The sequence below is a fragment of the Culex quinquefasciatus genome, chromosome 3, assembly GCF_015732765.1.
Source record: "Culex quinquefasciatus strain JHB chromosome 3, VPISU_Cqui_1.0_pri_paternal, whole genome shotgun sequence".
NCBI lineage: Eukaryota > Metazoa > Arthropoda > Insecta > Diptera > Culicidae > Culex > Culex quinquefasciatus.
The window spans coordinates 156,594,128-156,617,643 of record NC_051863.1 but is presented as its reverse complement, the minus strand read 5'-3'; the positions used below and the strand labels follow the sequence as shown (position 1 = coordinate 156,617,643).

Genomic DNA, 23,516 nt, shown 5'->3' with positions numbered 1-23,516 from the left:
TGGGGTAAATAACAACCCCAATTGAAAACTAAATTAAAAACTAACTTTAACGCCAGTAATAGATAAAAAATAACCCCGCATAGTTGGTCGGAATTGAATCTTGTGATCATTTGAATAACTTTGACGAAATCGAAGTCTTTTTGAGCAAATATAATGATTTTGACAAAAATTTACGCACTAACATTTTTTCAAGAAGAATGCAACAAATATGTTTGGTGTCTTAAATTTTTTGACACTACAATCAAGTTCAAATTAATATCTGTTTTTTCTAAGTGTTTCAACATCAATCACAACAATATTCCGACTGAACCGCGTTCCCAATCTCCTACCACGGATGCCAAATTCGTCACGGCAGAAGGGGGTGCCCTGTGAATATTGATTTTCACTCGAACCAGCTCAAAGCAAATCCTAAAATTTGCACACATTTTGCTCTTACTTCCGCCGCCCGAACTGAACGGTTGTGCTCGATTGGGAAAATCTTTCGTCACGCCAACAGCAGCAAAATCCGCAAGGTGTTGTTTGGTCGATTTCCCATCATCCCGCGACACGATTGCGTAATCGAACGTGAGCTCATCAAGTTGATGGACGCGCGCGCGTATTCCCGCAAGACCGCAGATTTTGCAGAAGAAGTACCAAACCAAACAACTAGACAGGAGGAGAGGTTTACTCTTTAGTTGTGCTGGACTGAGAACAAATGACTTGTGCTAACAGAGTTATGGTGATAAAATGTACAGTGTGTAGAATGGCAAATGAGTGAATTTGTTTGCACAACTCACTTAATGACACTCGTTAGAGGCGAGAAGATGACGAGATATTAAGTGACAACCATTAGGTGAATGAGCTTTGTAAGTAATTGAGAAATTGGAAGCTGTAAAAAAATATTGTTTTTAAATTGAATTACATTAGTTTAGATTTGTAAACTAATCTACTTAAATAGACGAATTTGAGTCAACAAAGGGTAACCCTTCGAATTTGACTAATATTGCGGCAATTAATAATATTGTAAATAGTGAGATAAATTGTAGGGTAGGAAGACACTTTTGAATTTCAACTTTCAACGATTTTTCTTAATTTTTTCATCAGCAAATTTTAATGAGCTTTTTGTGGCATTTTCTTTCTTTTAGTGTGTTTTAACATTGACCAAAATATGCGATCGATCCGACATCTACAGCCAGAGTTATTCAACTGTCTCATTGTAGACGCACTTGGCAGGAACAATGAGACAGCTGGGGAACAATGAGACACTCTACGAAAATCAACATTTTTCTAGTAAAACATCATGTTTTTGTATTGGGACCATCCATAAACCACGTGGACACTTTTTTTTGGAATCTGTTAATGGACAATTGTCCATTAGGGTGGTCCAAAACCGGGCTTTTTTGGGGCTACCACCTGAAATCAAAGATTGACCCATCACTAGGCTAAATTCCAAATTTGAGCTCATTCTGACCACGGGAACCGCTCATTCCAATCGCTTAAAGTTTGTATGGGGAAAATCGTCAAAATGTATGGAGAAAAGCAACTGTTGTACCTTTTTACCTGTGGAAGGCGCAATAGTCATCCGATTTTTACCATTTCTCAAATGTAGAATCTTCATTAAATTTAGAACAACTTTCCCGAAGACACCATATTTTTAGGATTTTTTCCCGCCAAGTTATTAGCGCCCAAAACTGACCATTTTTGCGCGGCTAGCTGTAAGGGGCTACCTAACAACGATGTTTAATTCCAATTCGTACACGCAAGTGCTCTCTCTCAGGTTTAAACTCTCTCACGAGCTTGCTCGCCTGCCTGCCTGCAAGCGCGCGCGCTGTTTCTCTGCTTGGACTTTTCGATGCCAACATTTCAAAAAGCATCATGAACACACCATCATTTTTGAGAAAAACGCATTTTAATGTTGAGCATCCATTTTCAATTCCCATTTTAATATAAAAGCAAAATAAGATGTTCTAATGACAACAAACGATGAAAAACGTTGCTTTTGTTGATACTTGATCATCCAAATTCAATAAAACATTATTTCCGTAATTTTATTTGAGAAAAACAAACATAACTTCTTTTGAAATCATCAACGTCGATATCACCCTGCTGTCATTGAGGGGGACGCTTTGTTATGATTCGTTTTTCTTCGCCGAATGTACATGGCGCTTTTTTATGTTGTTTTTTTTTTCGTCACGAAGTTCATGTACCGTCATCAGGGGTGACATTGGGTCTGGGGGTGAGATTGGGTCATACAAAAATGCTGAAATTTGTATGACCCAATCTCACCCCAGACCCAATGTAACCCCTGATGACGGTAGTCTTTTATTTGACAGGTTGGTAGGACTATACTGCCGTTCTACGCATAATTGTCCCATGTTCAAAAAAGTGCAACTGAGAAAAACGCGATTGAAATTTTTCGACCGATTTCTGTGTTTCTACGCATAATTGTCCCGTGGGTTCCTATTCGCCCTATGTATCCCTAATCACCCCAGTTAGCAGTTTATCACCCTTATTTGTGATCCTCTTGCTATACAACAGGTAAACAAGGCATAATGCTTAGTAAAACTAAGGATTCCGTGTAAGAAAATACTTGGTGGGACAATTATGCGTAGAAGTTCAACGATGGGACAAACAGACTTGGTGTTGTTTTTGATGAGTTTCCGAACAAAGTATCAGATTTTATGTGTTTTTCTCAAAGTACACCTCAGACTAAACTTAAAAATGGCATAAAGTCAAAATCGTCAAAAACTGACATGGGACAATTATGCGTAGAACGGCAGTATATAACCAGGAACTGCTGATGGCAGAGATTTTGTTTATGTTGATTTATTTAAAATCATGATTAAACAGACTTTACTGAAGTAACTTTTGCTCATTTTGGTGGAGAGGTAGCTAGTAGCTAGGAGTACTTTCAGAACATGCAATAACCCAGAAAGTGTCAAAATGTACATGATGCCGTTTGAAATGTTTCCGTCGTTTTGTCGTCGTCGTCGATTTCGTTTACTATCCGCTGCGCTGCGTTCCTGGCATGTTTATTATGATTTTTAAGATATGCTCCGATATTTATTTCGAGATATAAAATTAAATGTAATATGCGATTAACAATAGATAGCATATTATCAGAGCGTGTGTGAGAGAATACAAATTTCGATAAATTAGTTACTCCATGAATTGGGTACTAAAGCCCTATGTAAATTTTTATGTACAACGGTAAAAAACACGATTGAAAACCATTTCTGATCACTTTTTTCATTTTAATGCATTTTTTTTTTTGACAAGACAACATTTTTTCGATGGATTAACTATGGTCCCCTTGGAACAAGCTGTCAAGTAGGAGCTTTTCTGTCAAGAAGGACCGCGAGGTTAATTTTTCAAAATTGATTTAAAAATCCATTTTAAACTCTTTGTGGTCGTACAAAGGGTCATTGTACTCAGAAAAATAAGTAAACAATAATATCAGCAATCTAAGCTTCATTTAACGACCCAATTGCCATCTGTTATTATTGAGTAAATTTTTAAATAGGGATATTGGGTAATTCTCCGCCAACTCACACAGCAGTTGCCCCGACCCCTCTTCGATTTGCGTGAAACTTTGTCCTAAGGGGTAACTTTTGTCCCTGATCACGAATCCGAGGTCCGTTTTTTGATATCTCGTGACGGAGGGGCGGTACGACCCCTTCCATTTTTGAACATGCGAAAAAAGAGGTGTTTTTCAACAATTTGCAGCCTGAAACGGTGATGAGATGGAAATTTGGTGTCAAGGGACTTTATGTAAAATTAGACGCCCGATTTGATGGCGTACTAAGAATTCGAATAAACGTATTTTCATCGAAAAACACTAAAAAGTTTTAAAAATTCTCCCATTTTCCGTTACTCGACTGTAAAAATTTTGGAACATGTCATTTTATGGGAAATTTAATGTACTTTTCGAATCTACATTGTCCCAGAAGGGTCATTTTTTCATTTAGAACAAAATTTTTCATTTTAAAATTTCGTGTTTTTTCTAACTTTGCAGGGTTATTTTTTAGAGTGTAACAATGTTCTACAAAGTTGTAGAGCAGACAATTACAAAAATTTTGATATACAGACATAAGGGGTTTGCTTATAAACATCACGAGTTATCGCGATTTTACGAAAAAAAGTTTTGAAAAAGTTGGTCGTCATCGATCATGGCCATTCATGGTCACCCGTGACAGACACGGACGACGAAACAAAGAGAAACGCAAAAAGTAACTTTTTCAAAACTTTTTCGTAAAATCGCGATAACTCGTGATGTTTATAAGCAAACCTTATGTCTATATATCAAAATTTTTGTAATTGTCTGCTCTACTTTGTAGAACATTACACTCTAAAAATAACCCTGCAAAGTTAAAAACACGAAATTTTAAAATGAAAAATTTTGTTCTAAATGAAAAAATGGGACAATGTAGATTCGAAAAGTACATTAAATTTAAAATGACATGTTCAAAAACAGTCGAGTAACGGAAAATGGGAGAATTTTTAAAACTTTTGTGTTTTTTTCGATGAAAATACGTTTATTCGAATTTTAGTACGCCATCAAATCGGGCGTCTAATTTTACATAAAGTCCCTTTGACACCAAATTTCCATCTCATCACCGTTTCAGGCTGCAAATTGTTGAAAACACCTCTTTTTCGCATGTTCAAAAATGGAAGGGGTACCGCCCCTCCGTCACGAGATATCAAAAAACGGACCTCGGATTCGTGATCAGGGACAAAAGTTACCCCTTAGGACAAAGTTTCACGCAAATCGAAGAGGGGTCGGGGCAACTTTGCCCGATTTCGTGTGAGTTGGTAGAGAATTACCCTATTGTAATTGAAATTTATTTCTAGTTTTTTTAAATGGTATCATACCAAACTCAAGACCGGGATTTTGACTATTCTAGAAAAAATATAACACTTTTTTCCTTTCTTACTAAAGAAAGGTATAGGGTTTGCTTTTGGCTCCGACTCCAAATCAAGCTTAGTCTCAAATCGTTTTTTAACTTAGTCAAGTATAGATTTCAGGAAGAACAATACACAATTCATAGATTATGGGAACTGTTTTCACTTATGTATACTATCAAACAAGCTTAAAAAGAAAACATTTGAAGTTTTTTCATAGCCCTATGATCACGATTATTTTCATTCCATACAAAATATTTTAATTTGCCAAAAATATAACAAACTTCCTTACAACAAATTACAGTATATCTTGCCTTTGACGATTATTAGAAGTTGTTAGATTCCGAAACATCCAAAAAGTGCAACGATGTCTAAAAGAAAAACCTCAAAAATAGAGATTGTTGAGCTAGCTAGTTATAAGACCACCAAATACATTTTTTCAGTACAGTCCAGACTCGATTATCCGAAGTTTCTGTTATCCGAAGGTTTGTATGGAACTTCAAATAATCTAATCATGACAAAAAAATGTTCGTGTTTTTTTTATTTTCTTGCTTTTAACATCAAATTCGAATTCTGCTACCCCATTTTAGTCCAATTTGGATGGTTGATTGCCTTAAAAATTACCAAATGCATTTTTTCAATACTTCATCAACGCCATTTTGGCTGCCATCTTGAATTTTAAAATTCTTATTTACTTTAAAGTAGTTTAGAGACCAGCCTTAAGCTCGACATTAAGACAAATAAAATAAGAAATTAACATTTTCTGAGGCCTTTTAAATATAGAGTCTGGACTGTGATGCAAAAAAAAAAAAATAAAAAGTTATACTCTCAAAAAAATCTTTTCGTTCTACAACATATTGTGTCCAAATTACTCCACAAACAAAGTAAAAAACCCGATTTAATATCACCAGAGGTGAAATAGAGCCTTTCTTACAAAATGATGAAACTCCGAGAAATATATTGGTGCAATTATTTTTTCAAAAACATAATGATACCATCCAGTGAGAATTTTACCAAAAGCTTCGAATCTTTTAAGGCTAAACCTCAAATGCCATTTTTTTTAAATTTCAGAAGTACATTATTTGTCGCAAGACATTTAAATTTAATTAAGAAAAACATATTGGATTGACATTATTAGAAAAAAAAATAAGGGGTACTCAGTCTATAATGTTAGTCTATGATTAACTTAAAAAAATATGTATCGCTATTGCACTTTGTCGATCAATTATGAGAAGCCAGAAAGAACACATTCACGCGCAGCGTAAAACGCGCAAGCGTAAAAGCGCTGGCGTTGAAGCTTCGACTTGACGACTTTTCGAGCGAGAACGAGCCGGGACTTCGAATTTGATGTTCAGTATATGATTTTGTATAAATCCAAAAATTTAATAGGAAAAAATAGGGTAAAAATAAGACGAAAAACACTAAAATCGCTATATCTCTGGAAATACATTTTGGAAAAGCTTCAAATTTTGGGCCCAAACAGTTTATGGCGCATGTTTTCGAATGGCTTTTTGTTTGAAAATGAATTCTTTAAATTTGATAGTGTTAAAAAAAAAAAAAAAAAAATTGTGGGGTTTACGAGCGGTTTTCCAGTGATGGAAGACACAAATTTTTAAGAGCGGATACAGACATCGGCCATGTATTTCAGAAAAAGAGCTCTCAAAAATCAGACTTTGAGTTCCGGGTTTCGGGCCAAAATTCAATCGAAAGAACGCATCTAAACCTTCAATTTAGTAATAGGATTTTTCCTGGGACGAATCCTCGCCGTGCACGAATTTTTTTACATTTCTGAAAAAAGCGTTTTTCCAAAAGCAAACCTTAAACCTTTCTTTTGTAAGAAAGGCAAAAATATCTCACAAACTATGTCCAATTTGCCACATAAGCAACTTTTCTTTTTCGCATAAATGGGTTTTTCTTATCACATTTTATTGACATTAATAACATCATGGAAACATTTGTAAATCTGAATTAAAGAATTTGATTCTGTCTATATAAAAATACAGAAACCCATTTTAATTGCTGTAAAACAATCAAACTGAATTGAAATTGCACTACAAATACTTTCAGAGATTTCCTCCGATTAATTTATATTAATCTTAAGTGACTTCACCTGTTCACTCAATGTCAACTCCCTGACAGAGCTTCGTTGACGCTACATTCATTCAGCTATCGCTGCCTCATCTGAAACCCCCTCTCTGCTTGAGTTCGCCCCGGAGATAATCTTGTTTATATTGGCTCAGCTTGTTGTTCGCTGCTGCTGCTATGTTCTTAAACAGAGTAAGACCTGTATTGAGCGCGAGCGCGCTCACGTAAACAAATCGATTGCAATCGCCCGTCCGTACAAAGCGCCCTGGCCAAGGAAATCCACACTACTTTTCCCCCGTTGAACTGGTCGCCAAAGTCAACGATACCAAAGTCGGATTTGTTTACAAGAGTTTGCACTCTGTACACACAAAAGTCAATAAAAACAAACACATGGTCGAGCGCGCGCGGTGGGCCTACTAGATTAGGTCAGCTTTGCGACAAACAAGACGTCAAGTGGCGGGGCAATATGATAAGGTAGTTTTATGACTGGGGAGAGATTTCTGGTTGGGTAGCACCCCCGCACCGCGCGATAGGGCTATCGAACGTTGACTTACTGACCAAATATCTGAGATTGATAAGCTATCAAATTGGCACTATGAATAGAACGTAGATCAAATCTTTGAGTTGAAGTTGAACTTTAAATTTTATCGTCAATTAAAGTAAAGAATAATGTTTCCTCTCAATAAAGTCAAAAGCCTTCAAACTATTTGCTTCCAAAAGACCAGGGCCCCGGCGATGGCCTAATATGAGCTACCAAACAACATTGGCAATATGGCGTCGTTTGTTTACAAACATGAGATTGTTTGTGGACGAACCGAAAAATTTACTTTTTTGTGAGAAATTCTATAACCATTGGGCAGTCTTACAAAACAGACAAAATTTCCTTAAATTCTAGACCAGAATTTGCTTTATTATTATTTTTCAATTTAAACCGCTTTTACCGCGATTCTGATCAAGATTGCACATCAAATCACCGTGCCTTTAGTGTATCTTTTGTTTTCACATCGATTCGCTGTAGATTCGTGTTTAAATTTTGAAATTAAGCATAAATTAAAATAAGTTGCCAAATTCCCAACTTCAGTCAGGTGCAACAATTTCCACACCACCCAAGCGGGAAACCGATAATGGGGTAATTCATGCGTTCCAAACTGTCAAAATTCCAAAACGTCATTGCCAATCTTCGGTTCGCTGCTTTTGTTCGTGTTTGAAGTTTCGGGCCGAGACTCTGCAAAAGACTCACAGTCAGGCTATTTTGCTGTGCCGTTTTCACTTCACGAAAAAAGAAGCAGAGAGCAAAAAAGACGCAACACCCAAAAGCACACAAACCGCCGTCGACGATGATGACCGTGACCTTCAACACTTCATTGCCGTTGCTAGCCGACTGCCTGACTGACTATTTGCAGAGAGCCAGAAAGCGGTCGCCGGATGGCCTTAAGCCAAACTAACTTTGGAATGCGATTCTTAATGCTAGTAGAAATCAAAAAAGATACTCACTCGTACAAGTACGCGATGGTTTTTGCCAGTCCGTTCCCGGACCCGCACGGAATGATCCCGATCGCCAGCTCCTCCACCGCCGTTTGCCAGTCTTCGCGCTCAAACAGCCCGTTCAGCGCCTCGTAGAAGATTCCGTCTCCGCCGACGACGACGATCCCCCGCCACAGGTAGATGTCCCGGTTGCGCACAAACTCACGCGCCCAGTTGGGCTTCTTGGTGATGTGCAAGTCGTAGGAAATCTCCGCCTCAGCCAGCACCGGCGCCACCCGCTGCTGGAACATCTCCCGCGCCTTGCCCGAACCGGACTTGGGGTTCAAAATGACGAGCATCTTGCGCGAATCTTTCGCGTGGTACACGGGCCTCACAACGGACTCCCCCGCCACGAGGTATTTCACCGCTGCGCGCCACTTCTGTGCCTCCTTGTTGTTGTCCTCGTACTTGTCAAAGGACCGAAACCGAAGCGTAATTGTCGTCCGCTCCCGAAACCCACCACGTCGATTCCGCTTCAGAATGTACGCGTAGATGTACAGGTACGCACTGACGTCCGACTCGTCCTGCTCGCCCGAGTTCTCCTCCACGACCTTCAGCTGGGCCGTCCCCGATATCGACGTGCAGGCACACGCCGAACTGCCCTTCGTTTTCCGCTTGCTCCTCAAACATCGACACCCGATAATATCCTTCAGCGGTATCGTCTGCTCCTTCGTTGAGCCGTTACTCTGCTTCTTCAAGCTCAACCCCTTGTCCGTCAGCCGGACCTCAAACACCGTGTTCTTCTTCGAACTGATGTAGAACGTCTCCGTCAGATACACGACATGGGCCGGACTTCCGCAGTCCGCACCGGACTTGGCCGACGTCGGTGACCTTGGACCGACTATCTCCTCGCCAAGGCCCATCTTCGGTTTGTCCACCATTCTTTCGCTGCTGCCCGACCGGAGGCGAGTTCGTCGTGCGTAACGGTCCCCGCGGTGGTCGGCATTAATCGTTGACTTTTTTTTTTTGACTCAACTAACTGTGGGAGACTGTGGGAGCAGAGTTTTTACCATCATAATCATTAACACACACACACACAATGTGACTTGCAACTTTATTTCTTTTTTGTTCTGCGTACCAACAACTCGCTGCTTAACCAAGTGCTTAACTGGCTTTTATGAAATCTATGATAACAAGGGGAAAAAAGTTTAATCTGAAGAATGAGCGGAGCAATCGGAGTTGAAATCAATCTGGATAATTTCAAACATTTTTCACTTTTTTGGTATGTGTGTTCAAATCATGATTAAATTGCAAACAATACACATTACTGCGGGTTTTTTGCGAGTTTTTTTTTTCTTCAGTTTATCGCTTACTCCTACAACAAACCCTAATTGTATCTGCCGAGATAGAAGGATCCTCCAAAACTTTGTATGGCTCTTAAAAAAACAATTAATTGTTAGTAACTAATAAACTAAAGAAATAAACAGAACTGAATTGAAAAAAAAAAAAAACTTGTCAAAACTTATTATAAATCATTTACCCAATCAATTGTTCAAGTTTTTTTTAATGAAATGTTTATGTCCAGCGAAATTTCTTTCTCCTTGTTGTTTGGAAAATCAGGACGAGACAGGAAGACAAAAACCTCCAATACAATTTGCGTTCCTATGTTTTGGCATTTTTTTCAGCTATGGTTTACATCAAAGTTCATGTTGAAACTATTAAAGATACAAAACCCATTTTGGCAACATTTTCTTCCCGATTTTGGAAACTCAGAAGGCCACTCATATACTATTTTCGAATTCCCGACTTTTTCCCAACTCTTAAAATAATAGGCATTTCTTGCTCCAAGAAAAGTTGCATATCAAAAACTTGAACAAAATTTCAAATAATCAAACAAAATAATCATACAATTGACAATTTAATAAAACTGTGCTGATATGTGTTCTATAAATTCAAAATTTGCTAAATGAATAGAAAATCATTATTTGCTTTAAATACATAAATAATTTAAAATTGATTCCACAAGTTTTTCCAATGAAAATGCAACTTTGACAGTTTGCTTAAACCGCAAAGACATGAAATAATTTGGATTCAGAGAGAAATAACATTAAACTCCTTAACATTAAAGTGCACAATTTTCAAGCAATCGTAATTTTTGGTGACCCACGTTTGCCCATTTTTGGAATTAAACATCGAAATTCTGAGAAAAATTTCAACATTTTGCTTCGATACGGCATTTGCAACGTTAAAAAAAACTTATCCTCGCGTTTAGGTATGTATCTCGGAAACTATTAGGCCGATTTTCAATGTTAAATAAAATCACTTTTTGAAAGGGCTAACAACACTTATTTTGACATTTTCAATGTAAGCAAACTATACCCGGGCAGACGGTAATAACAAAATTAATAATATTTCAATAACAAATCCTGTTAAAAATAACAAAAAGTGTCATTATTTTATCCTGAAGTTCAACTTCAAGAAGAAAAAATAATAACAGTTTCTGATAAAATAACAAAATTTGGTATTGAAGTGATATTATATTGAAAATGTTTAATAACACGCTAATAAGAGGAAATGTTATACATTTCAAAAACTCTCCTAATAACAAAATTTGTTATTCGTTCGGTAAACTGACTTAGAAATAAAATTACCATAAATCGCACAAATAGAAAAGTTTCTAAGTGTCCATAACACAATCTGTTATTATTTTTTTCTTTTGTTAAATATGTTTAGATCTTTGGGATAATTTTGTCTAATTTCGTCGGGGTTATTATTTTAGCCATGAAATGAGGTCCTTAAGCATAAATTATTCTAAAAAGTTGAAATTTTGTAAGTTGATTTTTTTAATTATTTGATATACCCCCTAAGGGACTTTGCTAAAATTGGCTAGAACTATGGGATAATTTTGACCAATTTCGTCGAGATCATTATTTTGGCCATGAAATGGGGTCCTTAAGCTGAAATTATTCTGAAAAGTTGAAATTTTGAAAGTTGATTTTTTTTATTATTTGATATACCCCCTAAAGGACTTTGTTTAAAATGGTTAGAACTATGGGATAATTTTGACCAATTTCGTCGGGGTCATTATTTTGGCCATGAAATGGGGTCCTTAAGCTTAAATTATTCTAAAAAGTTGAAATTTTGAAAGTTGATTTTTTTTTATTAGTTGATATACCCCCTAAAGGACTTTGCTAAAATTGGCTAGAACTATGGGATAATTTTGATCAATTTCGTCGGGGTCATTATTTTGGCCAAGAAATGGGGTCCTTAAGCTAAAATTATTCTAAAAAGTTGAAAGTTGATTTTTTTTTTATTATTTGATATACCCCCTAAAGCAGGCCTGCCCAACGTCCGGCCGCGGGCCGGATCCGGCCCGTAGAGCCATTTCATCCGGCCCGCGACGGCTTTTCAAAATAGTTCTATGACCGGCCCTCAACTCAAGGCTGTTCATGAAATATTCAACTAATAAAATGAGTGTATAAATTAAAAAAAAGTGTTTTAAACTAAAATTAAATAAGAAACATTATGTTTGTTTTTTTTTGCTTTTGCAATAAAATGGTGCTGTTCCAACATTTATTTGAATTTTGTTTTTTGTTTTTCAAAATCTAACATTCTTTATAATTGAAATTAATTCTTTTCATTTTTATATTAAGTATTAAATTAATTCTTATCATGGCACAGGAAAACTAAATTATCCAATTCGTTGAAATATAGATTTATTGTCAAAAAATGTATAAAAAGACACTAAATTAAAACTTCTTTCAGTTTTTACTCTCTTTACTACAAATTGATGCTTTTCTGTTTTGAAGAACATGATTCAAATTTATTTTTTAATAAATGAGTAAGCAAAAAATATTGGAATTTTTGAGAACAACCGTTAAAAAGCAAATAATTCATACTGAAAAGAAAGATAACTGCAAATATTTTTTTCATTTATGAACAAAAACATATCAAAATGAGTCAATAAATCAGGGAACAAAATTTATTTTTTTTCATAAATTTTAATAGTTTACTGAAATTTGAGAAGTAACGAATTTTAAACTATTCAATATACATTTTTCAACATTTTTAAAACCATTTTGAAATATTTTGTTATAAATTTGAACAACAACGTAAAAAGTGTTTTTGTTTGTAAGGAGATTAATCCAAATTTAGTTTTAATAAATTTTATCATGCCTCATTGATTTTTGAAATATCTTGTTGTGTTGGAGAAATTAAGCTTTTGAAAAATTTGCAACGACCAATGAATTTTTGATATTTTTGTATAATCAATGATGATAATACACATTTTTTACAGATATTTTTTTTTTCCTAAAACCAAGAATCTTATTTGCAATACAAGTTTATTGATTTGTTTACTTTAAAAGAACCTTTTCAAAATTATATTATGAAAAAATATTGTCTTCTTTTTCAACTTTTGTCAAATATTAGTTCCGGCCCGCCATTTCATCAGAAAAATCAGATCTGGCCCGCAGGGCCAAAAGGTTGGGCACCCCTGCCCTAAAGGACTTTGCTAAAATTGGCTAGAACTATGGGATAATTTTGATCAATTTCGTCGGGGTCATTATTTTGGCCATGAAATGGGATCCTTAAGCTAAAATTATTCTAAAAAGTTGAAATTTTGAAAGTTGATTTTTTTTATTATTTGATATACCCCCTTAAAGGACTTTGCTAAAATTGGCTAGAACTATGGGATAATTTTGACCAATTTCGTCGGGGTCATTATTTTGGCCATGAAATGCGGTCTTTTAGCCAAAATTATTCTAAAAAGTTGAAATTTTGAAAGTTAATTTTTTTAATTAAGGGATTTTACTAAAATTGGCTAGAACTATGGGATAATTTTGACCAATTTCATCGGGGTCATTTATTTCACCATGAAATGGGGTTTCAAGCTAAAATTAATCCGATAAAATTAACTTTTGAGAGTTAATTTTTTTTTTTAAATTTTGTTATATTCCCTAACGGAATTGATTTATTTATTGAGAATTTTTGAAGTGTGGCTAACAAAAACTGTTATTATTTTCACAGAGCCAGGAATTCAGCAAATTTTCAGCAACTTTTACTTGGAGTCGGAATCTGTGAAGTCGGGTATTTTTAGAGAGCTGAAGTCATCGTTGACGTCATATCCTGCATCCAGAGTCGGAGTTGTCTTCAAAGTATGGATTCAAAGTCGCTTGGAGGTACCCGACTCTGCAGCCCTGACTAGTACAAAGGAGTTATGGCAACTGCAGGTTTATTTGAAAATTACAAATAAACCAAAACAATAACTTTTTTTGTTATGGAGACGTACCAGTTCAATAACATTTTTTGTTATTATGCTGCTCCACCTCTCCGCACAAAATAACAAATCTTGTTCATGATTCTTTCTGTGTTATTGGTTTGTTATTGCAATAACAACACAATAACAGTTTAAGTTATTCTTCGAACAAATCTTTGTTATTGATTTTTGTTATTTTAACAACTAATCCGATCATCCCAATAACATATTTCGATCTTCTCACAATATCAAAAACTGACCTTCCCAAGTTATTTCCGTCTGCTCGGGTAGTTACTGATAAAACAAGTCATATTTTATTTAGGTTCTACTACAGAGTACATTTCGTGCTTGCCATTTCATTAGGGCACATAACTTTTTTAGACAAGAGTGTGTACCTTTCACACCTTATGTAAACTGTCATTTGAGTGAAAGGGATACACTATTGTTTACAAAAGTTATGTTAGGCTCCATTTCACCATGTCCTATGCCCAAATCTACCAGCTCCAAGAACAATTGAAACAAGTGCACCACTTGTGATTTGAGACTTCTTTTTTACACTTTTCACCAGTCGCATAGACTAAACAGCCCTCTTGTAGGTACTTGTTCGGTGAAACACACAACACTCTCTTTTGCAGCGCAGGAAACACACTTGACTAGGTACCTTCTCACATTTGATCGCACCCAAACGAAAGGCGAAAAAAAAAAGAAAATAAAAACCGGCAAACGAGCCAAACCAGGTACCTACACGTCTATGGCAACTACTCCTATAGTTAGTACTAGGTACTTATGCTGTTTATGTAATCCGAGCGGTCTCTTTTTGCTTCCTGGTGTCGGATTGCTGCTGCACAAAGTATGTTGAACGTTTAAAGTAGGTGCTTGGCAGCTTTTGGGACATGATGGAAGGTTTCTTTTTTGAAGGAGGATAGGTTTTTGGCATCGATTTGCAAATATATTATCTTTATACTTATAAATATTTTTGGAAACTTATTGAGCGACCTTATATGCAACACAAAAAGTTATTTGTACCGAGATTCGAACCGGAGCTCTTTGAATGAGAGTCTAGCTCTTTACCAATACGCTACGAAGTCTTGGAGGCAGCTGAGAGGCATTCGTTAGCACGAAAAATGACAACGTATGTCAGTTGCTTGGTCATCACTGAATGTCAGCGGAGTTTGTTTTGGGTGTACTTCAAAAGGACTTAAATTTGACTTTTGAACCTTCTAAGAGTTCTACTGTCCTTATTTAGCGTCACCTTTGATATTTCTAAAAAGGCAGCGATAACGAACAATATATTCTACAAGGGAATCTAGATTCAAGTCACTCCCTGTCCGTGTAATGTGGTTTTATTTTAGTAAAGTCGGAACAGTCGTAATCATTTCCGTTTTCAAGTGCACACCGTTCCAACCACAATGCCACCACAACAAACCTCTGGTTGGCCGCGAATTCTGCGAAAAAGGGGGCCGCCAAAAGCCAAGCCAGGTACGATCCATCAGGACAGGTGGAGTACATGAAATGCAGGGTTTTAAAAATACCTTACTTTGAATATTTTTCACATTTTAAATTCCGATTTCATACATTTTGACAAAAATAAACTCAATACTTTGAATGCAAAATTGGCACAATGTTGAAAAAAAGCCGTTGCGTGACCACAAACCGTATTGGTTTTCTGTCCTCCACCGCAATGTTTCACTTTTGCGGTGGCCTTTTTCGTTTCCCTGTCAGAAATTTTCAACCCTTCCTTGCCAGGGTTGCCGATTCGTCGGCCGGCCGGCCGGAAACCGACCTTTTTCCGCTTAGCTTACAACAAGCAAAGGGCATTGTGTGTCTACTGTGCCACATATATATGTATGCAAACGTTAAATGCAACATTAAATCAACCTTAACATGTGTTGTATAAGTATAGGTATATATTCCATAGTTGACGGTTTGCTCTTTTCTTGGCCTCACCTTGACGGCGAATATTCCAGCTGACCTATTATTATTCTGATGTATTGTTTTGGAACCTTGTTTGCTTTGCCTTCATGGGAAGCAAGTTCAAGCTTTTTATTAAGTAGTTCGTGCGCTATTTGGGCAGTTCTGGACAACAAATCTGTTTCTTAATCGTTTTCAGGGGACAAGGGAAATTCTCCACGGGGTACCCCCAAGTAAACCTCGAATTTTGTTTAATATAAATGGTCTAAGAAGCAAGTGGTAACGACCATTTGTTCAAATTCGAATAGGAAAACTTTAAATACTTTTCAACTCTAAATGAATTCTTTAAATTGCCCAAGCAATTTTAAGCGTGATTGTGTAAGCTCAATTTCAAATGTTATGCAATTTTGTAATGTTTGGTCTACAATAAACAAAAACAAGGACTCGCAATGTAAACAATAACAAACGAGTTTTGTTTGCCTGACCATTCTGTGCATTGTCTCAAAATTAAAACTGAAACCTTTGCGTTAAACCTTTGTTAAACCCGAAAAGTTTGCGGAAGTGTAATGGCTCCTTTACAAAGAGTGACATTATTGCACAGAATCTACAATGTTTTTGGTGGATATCTTCGGATTTAAACCGAATTTTTGAGATCCGTGAGACAAGATAGAACAATCGACGAATTCTTGGGTTTCAGCTTATTATTTCTTCGAGTATGCAGTTTTATTGTATAATCGAGATGAAAAATCAAGCTCCTGCTCAAATTTTTGTTAAAAATTAAATCGTTAAATAATTTTTATTCAATTTATAATATATTGCAAAAAAAAATAAAGTGTAAAAATAAAAGGGATTTAATTTTTCCATGCAGAAAATTTAAAAAACAAGCGAAATAGGAAAAAGATACATTAAAAATATGAAAAATCACTAAACAGGTAAATTATAATGATTGAATCAGGTGGAACAGACTGAATCTACCGAAAAAACAGCAAAAAATATAAGGCCTTTAATAATACTAACATGAAAGAATAAAACATAACATAAGTAAATTGCCTGAAAATTACCTCCTGAAACGAAAAATATACATCTTCGAAAATAATAAAACCGCACGTAAAGATTTTTTTTATTTTGTGATTTTTCGTTTTCTTAATTTCACTTTATTGTTGATAAGTGGGCAATTCTCCAGAAATTCAGTTAAAGTTTTTTCTTCATACATGCATGTTTTCATACATACAAATTTTCTCCAAATCGGCCGATTTCGACCATATTTATTTTTTGTTATTTGGCTCAAACTTTGTGGAGACCTTCCCTATAACCAAAGAAGTCCTTTTGTGTCATTGGTTTACCCAAACAAGTCTCCATACAATTTAGTCAACTGTTAATACAAAAGTAGTACCGTAAACTGGGGTGACTTCGATAGCCCGGGGTGACTTTGATAGGTTTTTCAAATGCCCGTCAAATTAATATCTAAACATTATTGAGAATATTGAGTATGTAAGCATTAAGGGATAGCTTATTATCGAACATATATGCCAAAATGTGACTGTTACTTTGGATGTATCAAAATTAGTGGCCAAATCAAATTTCTATCAATGTCACCCCGGGCTATCAAAGTCACCCCAGTTTACGGTACGTCAATATTGTGGCAGTGTGTGGCCGAATGGTTACGCTGTCCGCTTTGTAAGCGGATGATTCTGGGTTCGATTCCCATCTGCTCCAACCTTCCATCGGATGAGGAAGTAAAATGTCGGTCCCGGCCTTGGTTGTTAGGCCGTTAAGTCATTCCAGGTGTAGGAGTCGTCTCCATGCCATAAGTACAAACAACACACCAAACCAAGCCTACTCCGGTGGAATCGCTGGCGGCGGTTGGACTCGCAATCCAAAGGTCGTCAGTTCAAACACTGGGGTGGAAGGAACCCTTGGAGTAGAAAGAGGTTTTGGTGCCCTCCCCATTCAAGCCTTCCGACTCCTAGGTTCGAGCAAAAACTTGCAATAGAGACCACAAAAGACCCGGGGGTCGTTAAGGTGGATGGTTTGATTTTTGATCTAAAGAATGATTTCAAACAAAAAACTCTCTATAAGAAAAGCCAATATCAACTACCAAAAAAAATCTAAATTTATTTAAAAAAACCCAACTATTTGCAATTTTTGTAAACACAGAAACTGAACAACAAATTATTCGAGCCAAACATTTCATTAGGGCACAAAACCAAAACGTAAACATTCGGGATTATTCCACTATTCCATTCAATAGTACACTCCCTACATGCCCTCCAAGAATCAGATTGATAACAAACAATTTCCTATTGAAAAAAATCAAAAACACTAAAGGGCACATAACCATTTTCACTGCGAATCAAAAAAAAAAAGTTCAAATGTGCCCTTTTATTTTTCGTTAGTTTCTCGTACTTAAGGAACTTTTTGTGTTATAAAGTGAACTTTTCATCCATTCTTAACACTAATTCACCTCAAAAAAAAGTTTGGTTTACTTTTCACCAAGGATTTCTGCAGAGAAAAACTTCGTCAAAAAACAATATTTAATACGGTCCCGCGGCTACTGTTCAGTACACTTTAGAAGAATTTTTATGTTTCACGTACCTTATTTACACTATTCAATCACAAAACTTCACAAAATTTCTACTGAATTCCTCATTTCTAACTAAACAAAAGGGCCCGTAAACATCATTCCAAACAACAATGCGGTGACAGCGCTTTAGTGCCCTTTCAGCTCTCTTCGAAATTGCATTTTTTTTCTTTGGGGGGTAAGGCTAAGACCACAGTTGAATATCAACTCGCCAAAAATTGCATTTAGAAAGGGCCCATTATGAACAACAGTTGGAAAGTTAAAAGGGCCTAATAACGAAATTTTCTTAATTTATGAGTATTTATTTTATGTGTTTTATAGTATCATGAGTAAAAATACCAACAGTCAGGCTTCTTTTTTAAATAGGAATTGAAACAAGTTGTCCACTTTTTGCAAGCGATTTTCTCGAATCGCGGTTTTTGGCTTTGTGCCCTAACGAAATGTTTGGCTCGAAATTAATAAGAAAATACTTCAAAAATTGAAATTCTTCATTATGATTCAGAGTAGAATCACAAACAATTATCCTCAAAAAAAAAAATCGAAAGTTCAAAAAAACTTATAACTGTCATTTTATTTTTTAAATTGTCGAACGCGAGGTCGAACGTATAGTTTTTGATACTTCGTTTTAACTGGAAATGGCAACGAGTTTTTTTTTTTTTTTTTTTTTTAAGATAACCGAAATTTCTTTCATATTTTTTCCCACTTATTTTAAGCAAAATGTTTGAAGAGACAATTTTTTTTAACAATTTTGCCATAACTCAAGTGTTCTTGGATTATTTTTTAGCAATTTCAATATTTTCTTCATTTTTGACATCTGTTTTCAAATATTCAATCTATGTGACAAAATGAAATAGAATCATAACTCTAAGCTGGGCATGAGGCTCTATTTTTTATTTTAGTTTTTCATTACCTTTAAAAAAAACAATAGAGATCATTTGATTCATAAAAAAATATTATGAAAATCTGTGTCAACTGCATCCAATATTTATTAAGATTTTGAATGTCTTAAACAGCTTTTCCATTCTCAAATGTATTGAAATAGTGAAAGGAACCTTAAAATAAAAGTAAGTCACTAAAGCAGAATTGAGTGAAATTAATTTGAAAATTGATACAAACTATTACAAAATTATTCAAGAGTTAAAATGAATTTTCAAACAAGTTTGCTTTGAATTCCCGACTTTTTGACAAAAAAATCATTACCGACTTTTTCCCGATTTTTTTGGCGGATTTTGGCGAATTCCCGACTTTTTCCAGATTTCCCGACTTGAGTGACCACCATGATGTGTTGCAATTTTTTAAATACTTAAATTTTGAAAATTTTTAAAAACACGGTCAAAAAAATTGCACAGTTTTACAATTATTCTTTGTCTTTTTTTTTTAATAGTGCCCTTGGTCGAAAGTCTACAAAAATGGAAGGATCAGACAATTTCCTATAAATTTGTCTAGGACACTCCGTTTTTAAAGCAATAATTCTACAATGTTTTCGGAAAAATAGAATTATTTAAATAGTTTAAAACGAGAGCACTGTCTACCAAACATAGTATCATGACCTTGCCAAAAAACGAAGTTGCTAAATTAAAGGAGCACGCGATGCTCTATCCCGATGACCCCCAGAAAACCTAAAGTGCGTCCGTCCCTACAAAGGCCCCGGCAGCAAGTCTCAATTTAATCCTAAACTAGACAAAATCAAATTAGATTGATGCTCGTTTTATTGCCGAACCAGAGTCAAGCCAGCAGTGGCCGAGTCCAGCACGTTCCGATATTGTTATCTAGACTCTGATGTTGGCAGTCGTGGCATTGGCAGAACCAAGTCGCAGTCTACAAAGTGTGTGCTGTGTGCGCGTGTGTGTCCTTTTGCTGGGACAGAACGATAGTTTGGAGGGCGATTTGGCCGCAGAATCCGCCTTGGGAGAATCCTAGACACTTTTTCCTGTGTAATGTTTTTTTCATGAATTCTTTTTCAGTCGAGTTTAAGAAGGTTTTTTCCTTCTAGCATCGATTCTCTAGAACAAGTGGCACCGAAAACACCTCTGAAACGATTCGTTCCGGATTTCCCGGGTACGCCCACAATAACAATTACATTTTTCCTCTCTCTTCTCCGAGTAAATAACTGTGCTAATTCTGGATTACTACCATGACACACACTAACCACCTGCTTCTGGAAGCTCGCCCTCTCGAAACAAACACTTTTTCCCCACGACAGGGAACGTGGCCAAAAATCGGAACACAAAATTTCACACCCAAAAGAAAACAGTTCTCCGGCCGACAAGAACAAAACGCACGACGACTAGGTCGGGAACGAAAAAGGAAGGCAAGGCAAGATTGTTGTCACAAGAGGAGCACCCACAATCACGCGCACACACGTCCGCGACGGTCGATGGTAGAAACGGTTCTGCGGCGGAGACCCGAAAACTAAGTCTTGTCCCGCGAGGCACACAACTTATTTTGCACGAATACCAGCACAGCAGCAGCGATTGCGTGATGAAAGGTAAACAATCAGCTGTCATGGTGTGCACGTTCGGTTGAAGTGGTGCAAGGTTGGGTTATTTTTGCTTGCGCGGGTTTTGATGAAGTTGCGATCGAAACGGTGTTCGACCGGAAAGGACGATTCCGATTTTCGACCTGTTATACCGCGCGGTGATGGTTGCACGTTTAGCGGAAAATGAGCAAAATTTTCAGCTTTCAAAATGTGCATAAATCGAATCCAACATTTCAAAAAGCATCATGTACAAACCGTGCGTTTAGAGAAAAACGCATTTCTGGAGTTTTTTTTTAAAGGTCCAATAAACCAAATTTCCAGTTTTTACGTTTTGGGTGTTTTTTGAAACCGCCTTGAGTCAGGGGTATTAAAAACACCCAAAAAGCAAAAACTGAAATTTTGGTTTATTGAACCCTAGATTGGACCTTTTCAAAAAAAAACTCCAGATTAGAATTTTGAGCATCATTTTTTAATTCCCAGTTTAATATAAAAGCAAAAAAAGATGTTCAAATTATAACAAACGATGAAAAACGTTGCCTTTATTGATAATTGATCATCCATATTCAATTAAACGTTATTTCTGTCATCATATTTAAGAAAAACAAACATAACTTCTTTTGAAATCACCAACGTCTATATCACCCTTTGTTATGATTCGTTTTACTTCGCCGAATGTACATGGCCCCTTTTGCAAGTGGAGGGGTAGTTTTTTTTATGATTCGCTTTTCATCGACAAATGTACATGGCGTCTTTTTCATGATGCTTTTTTTTCGCCACGAGGTTCACTGCCGCTCTAATCGAGTCCGTCCCATTTGTAAAAACAGCAAGCCGAGAAAAACGCAAGTCAAATTTGTCCCACCCATAAGGTTACGTGTTAGAATTTCACGAAAAAGTAAATTTTATACGGTTTTCTGGAACAAAGTACTAAAGTTTATTAGTTTTTTCTGACAGTTTACATGATTTCGAACCAAATTGCATCAATTGCATGATTTTGGTAAGGGTGTGGGACGGACTTGATCAAATTTTGAGCGGTGGTTCATGTAGTCTTTTATTTGACAGGTTGACAGGGCTATATAAACAGGCACTGCTGATGCCAGAGATTTTGTTTATGTTACTTTATTTAAAATCATTATTCAACAGACTTTACTGAAGAAATTTTGCTCATCTTTGGTGGAGAGGTAGCTTTTTAGGAGTACTTTCAGAATATGCAATAACCCAGAAAGTGTCAAAATGTACATGATGTCTTTTGAAATGTTGCCGTCGAAATATCAAAAACTTAAGGTGAAGCCGTTGATAATTTTTGAAGAAACGTGATCATCACTCTAAAATGCTCTGTATTGAATTCAATTTAACGAATTTCTGCTCCAAAATGAATCAGCATGTGCCGGTTGTTGCCTTCTTGAAGCCACTGAAGGAATTTTTGATCTAAATCAATTGTGCTTCAACATTTATATAATTTTGTGCTACAGTCATTGACGTCCTAGTTGGCAATCATTGTTTAATGACGATTACCATAACTTAGCAAGGAATGGGATACACTCAACCCCCGGTGGTTGGTCACTTTTTCGTTTGACACTTTTTTAGTTTGTACCCCGTTGGTTGGTCAAAGTCAAACTAAAAAGTGACGAACTGTCACTTTTTACACGGCGCTCACGCACACTATCAAAACAAACGTTCAGTAGTGTGTGTGAACTCCGTGTAAAGGGGTGTCAAACTAAAAAGTGACCCCGTTCGTTTGACAACAGTTGGTGTCAAACCATCGGGGTTTGAGTGTAATCGTAATCGTTATCAAAAAGAATCAGCATGTGTAGGGCACTATTCTAAACAACTTGTAGAAGGAATTTTGTCAAAATATAGAAAGTTACGCAAAATTTATATCTTTGGACTAAAAATCATGGTGATGGTGGAAGTGCTTATAACTTCCGATAGGGTTGTCCGATCTTAAATGTTTTGGACTTGTTGGAAAGGTATTTTCAATAACAAAAATGTACAACATGATGGGTTTGCTTGCAAAATACGCCATTTTAACAAACTTCTTAAGCTGATATCGTTTTAGAGCATGACTTTTGAAGTACATATTAACTGAACTTCAAATTCAAAAATCAAAGTCTGAACATGCTGATTTTAAATTTATTTATTTATTCGTCAAACATACGTAGACTACATGATCGTTGCTTAGTTTCTAATTACAAGGGGGGAACATCTATCTTTGATTGTAGAACTGTTTTTTCATGGTGGATTTTGTCATTGTGAAATCGATTATGTTATTATATTTGTTATAAGTTTCCATCATTCTATTCATGGGCCCGTGTTTAGCGTAGTCAGTTCTGTGAAAATGCAATGCGAATGGCTCACGTGCTCTCAATACGCGTGTGGGTTCATAGAAATTTAATGTTTGTAACAACTCTGGAGAATTAACTACTTTTTAATTTTGATTTGACAAAATTGAAAAACTGCTTGGAATCACTCTTGATTTCCGATTCTACCTTTCTATGATACTTTTCAAATTCAAATTGGATGGTGACTTCTAACTGACTGCATATTTGTAGATACTCATCAAGTTTTTGGCTATTGCTTTTGTAAGCTTTGTGAGCTTTTTGTTTTCTATTTTTAAGGTTTTTAACCTCTTGTAAACCAAGGCGGGTGTTTGTCAATTGTGCGTCTTTTTCTTCGTATTGGGACGCTTTCATCGAGGATGTCGTATATAATGCTATAGAAAGTGTTAACTGCTAGCTCGATGTTCGCTTCTTTCTCTAGTAATGCTTTCCAATCAACTTCTAATAGTCTACGTTTGATTAAGGGATAATTGGCATTATTGTAATCAGGAATTTCTTCGTAATCTGAACCATCTGGTCTGT

General features: G+C 36.1%; 1 protein-coding gene across 1 annotated transcript in view; it reads right to left on the bottom strand.

The window, feature by feature from the left end:
* LOC6042314 (sphingosine kinase 2) overlaps window positions 1–20,623 on the bottom strand; it is a 55,173-nt gene extending 34,550 nt beyond the window's left edge. The window contains exons 1-2 of the mRNA XM_038263060.1: window positions 20,329–20,623; window positions 8,461–9,479 (exon numbers count right to left, since the gene is read on the bottom strand). Coding sequence (XP_038118988.1) covers window positions 8,461–9,371 — 911 coding nt within the window. The 5' untranslated portion in view covers window positions 9,372–9,479; window positions 20,329–20,623. The remainder of the gene's footprint in view (window positions 1–8,460; window positions 9,480–20,328) is intronic.
* Window positions 20,624–23,516: the final 2,893 nt, after the last annotated feature.